Source organism: Penaeus vannamei, chromosome 7 (assembly GCF_042767895.1).
Source record: "Penaeus vannamei isolate JL-2024 chromosome 7, ASM4276789v1, whole genome shotgun sequence".
Lineage (NCBI taxonomy): Eukaryota > Metazoa > Arthropoda > Malacostraca > Decapoda > Penaeidae > Penaeus > Penaeus vannamei.
Genome location: NC_091555.1, coordinates 44,090,791 through 44,093,290, shown reverse-complemented (window position 1 = coordinate 44,093,290; position 2,500 = coordinate 44,090,791). Strand labels below are relative to the sequence as shown.

Below are 2,500 nucleotides of genomic sequence, written 5' to 3'. Positions count from 1 at the left end.
CTCTCTCTCTCTCTCTCTCTCTCTCTCTCTCTCTCTCTCTCTCTCTCTCTCTCTCTCTCTCTCTCTCTCTCTCTCTCTCTCTCTCTCTCCAGGTGTGAATTGAAAAGGTGTTTACATATCTATCTATCTCATTTTCTCTCTCTCTATCATTATTTTTTTTTCTCTCTCTCTCTCTACAGGTGTGAATTCGAAGAGGTGTTCCTGTTTACATATCTATATATCTCTGCCTATCTCTCATTTTCTCTCTATCATTATTTTTTTTTCTCTCTCTCTCCAGGTGTGAATTCGAAGAGGTGTTCCCCGACCCACGAGACTGTCCACACCCGCTGCCGACTCTTCGAGGTGTGTGACCAAGCCGTTGTTCTCTCGGGGGGCTGGAGTCGTGACCTTTCACCTGAGGTCACGAGAGACAACGTCAAACTGGCCTATAACATGTTGCGTCACAATGGCTTCCACAAAGGCAATATCAAGATTTTTTACGCCAACGGAGCTAAAAAAGATGCAGGTAATCTTGTTTTTGTTTTTTTCTTTCTTTCTTTCTTTGATTTGTTTTGTTTTCTCTTTCTCTCTTTCTCTATCTATATATCTATCTCCCTTTTTCACTCTCTCTATCTATCTATCTATGTCCATCTATCTGTCTTTGTTGTTTTATTCTCCTTCACTTTTGTGGAAATGTTTTTTTTTTATCAATGGTCTGTTGGACTTTTCTCATATTACCTATTATTATACTGTGTGTGTGCGTCTATATCTGTATATGTGTGTGTGCGTGTGTGTGTGTGTGTGTGTGTGTGTGTGTGTGTGTGTGTGTGCGTGTGTGTACGTGTGTTCGTGTCTATATCTGTAAATGTGTGTATGTGTGTGTCTGTGTGTTGATGTTCGTGTCTATATCTGTAAATTTGTGTATGTGTCTCCGTGTCTGGGTATTTTTGAGTGTATCTGCACCCGTGTCTTTATATCTGTGAATGTGTTTGAATGCGCATGTGTTTCTATGACTGCGCACATGAACAAGAATGTTTACACGAGTGACTGCATTTCATAAGGAAAAGTTAGAGCAAAACCAGAGGGCAACACACATACAATTTAGCATTTTTTTTTCATTTCTTTTTTATTATTTCCTCTTATTATATACATTTTTCTCTCGACACTTCTGCATTTCCTCTCCACTTGTCATTCCATCTGTTTTTTTTTCCTTTTTTCCTTTTACTTTCTTCTTTTCTTGCCTCGTCCATCGTTTTTATCATACCAATCATTATCATTGCAATAAATTATCTATTCAAATATCGGAACTGCTATCATCTTTCTTTCTCTATCTACCTATCTTTCTATATATAAATTTATTTATTTGTTTCTCTCTTTCTCTCTCTTTCTCTCTCTCTTTCTCTCTCTCTCTCTCTCTCTCTCTCTCTCTCTCTCTCTCTCTCTTTCTCTCTCGCTCTCACTCTCTATGTTTGTTTCTCTCTCTCTCTCTCTCTCTCTTTCTCTTTTTCGCTCTCTCTCTCTCTCTCTCTCTCTCTGTCTCTCTCTCTCTCTCTCTCTCTCTCTCTCTCTCTCTCTCTCTCTCTCTCTCTCTCTCTCTCTCTGTCCTCTCCTTTCCTCCCTTATTCTCCCTTCCTCCTTTCCTTCTCCCTTCCTCCTTCCCTCTCCCTCCCTTCCTCCTTCCCTCCCCGTCTATTGCTCCTTCCCTCTCCCTCCCTTCCTCCTTCCCTCTCCCTCCCTTCCTACCTCCCTCCTTCCTTCCCTCCCTACCTCCCTCTCTCTCTATCCCTTCCTCCCTCCCTCTCCCTTACTCCTTCCCGCTCCCTCTCTTCTTTCCTCCCTCCATCCTCTCTCTCTCTCTCTCTCTCTCTCTCTCTCTCTCCGTCTCTCTCTCTCTCTCTCTCTCTCTCACTCTCTCTTCCTCTCGTCCTCTCCCTTTCCTCCCTTCCTCTCCCCTTCCTCCTTCCCTCTCCCTTCCTCCTTCCCTCTCCCTCCTTTTACCCTCCCTCCTTCCCTCTCCCTCCCTTCCTCCTTCCCTCTCCTCCCTTCCTACCTCCCTCCTTCCTTCCCTCCCTACCTCCCTCTCTCTCTATCCCTTCCTCCCTCCTCCCTGACTCCCTCTCCTTTCCTCCCTCCCTCCCTTCCTCCCTCCGTCTCCCTTCCTCATTCCATCTCCCTTCCTCTTTCCTTCCTCCTTCTCCCTTCTTCTTTCCCTCCTTTACTCCCTCTCCCTCCCTCCTTCCTTCTCCTCTTCCTCCCTCCCTCTCCCTCACTCTCTCTCTCTCTCCCTCCTTCTCCCTTCCTCTTTCCTCATTTTCTCCCTCTCTCTCCACCTCTCCCTCCCTCCCTCCTTCCCTCTCCCTTCCTCCCTCCGTCTCCCTTCCTCCTTCCATCCCCCTCCCTTCCTTCCTCCCTCCTTCCCTCCCTCCCTTCCTCCCTCTCTCTCCATCCCCTCCTTCCTCCCTCCCTCTCCCTCCCTCCCCCTCCCTCCCTCATTTCCTCCCTCTCTCTCCATCCCTCCCTC

General features: G+C 46.5%; 1 protein-coding gene across 1 annotated transcript in view; it reads left to right on the top strand.

Moving 5' to 3' along the window:
- The window catches only part of LOC113823486 (uncharacterized), a 49,166-nt gene that overhangs the window by 33,409 nt on the left and 13,257 nt on the right, over positions 1-2,500 (top strand). The window contains exon 3 of the mRNA XM_070123375.1: positions 278-505. Within this exon, the coding sequence (XP_069979476.1) occupies positions 278-505 (228 nt within the window). The remainder of the gene's footprint in view (positions 1-277; positions 506-2,500) is intronic.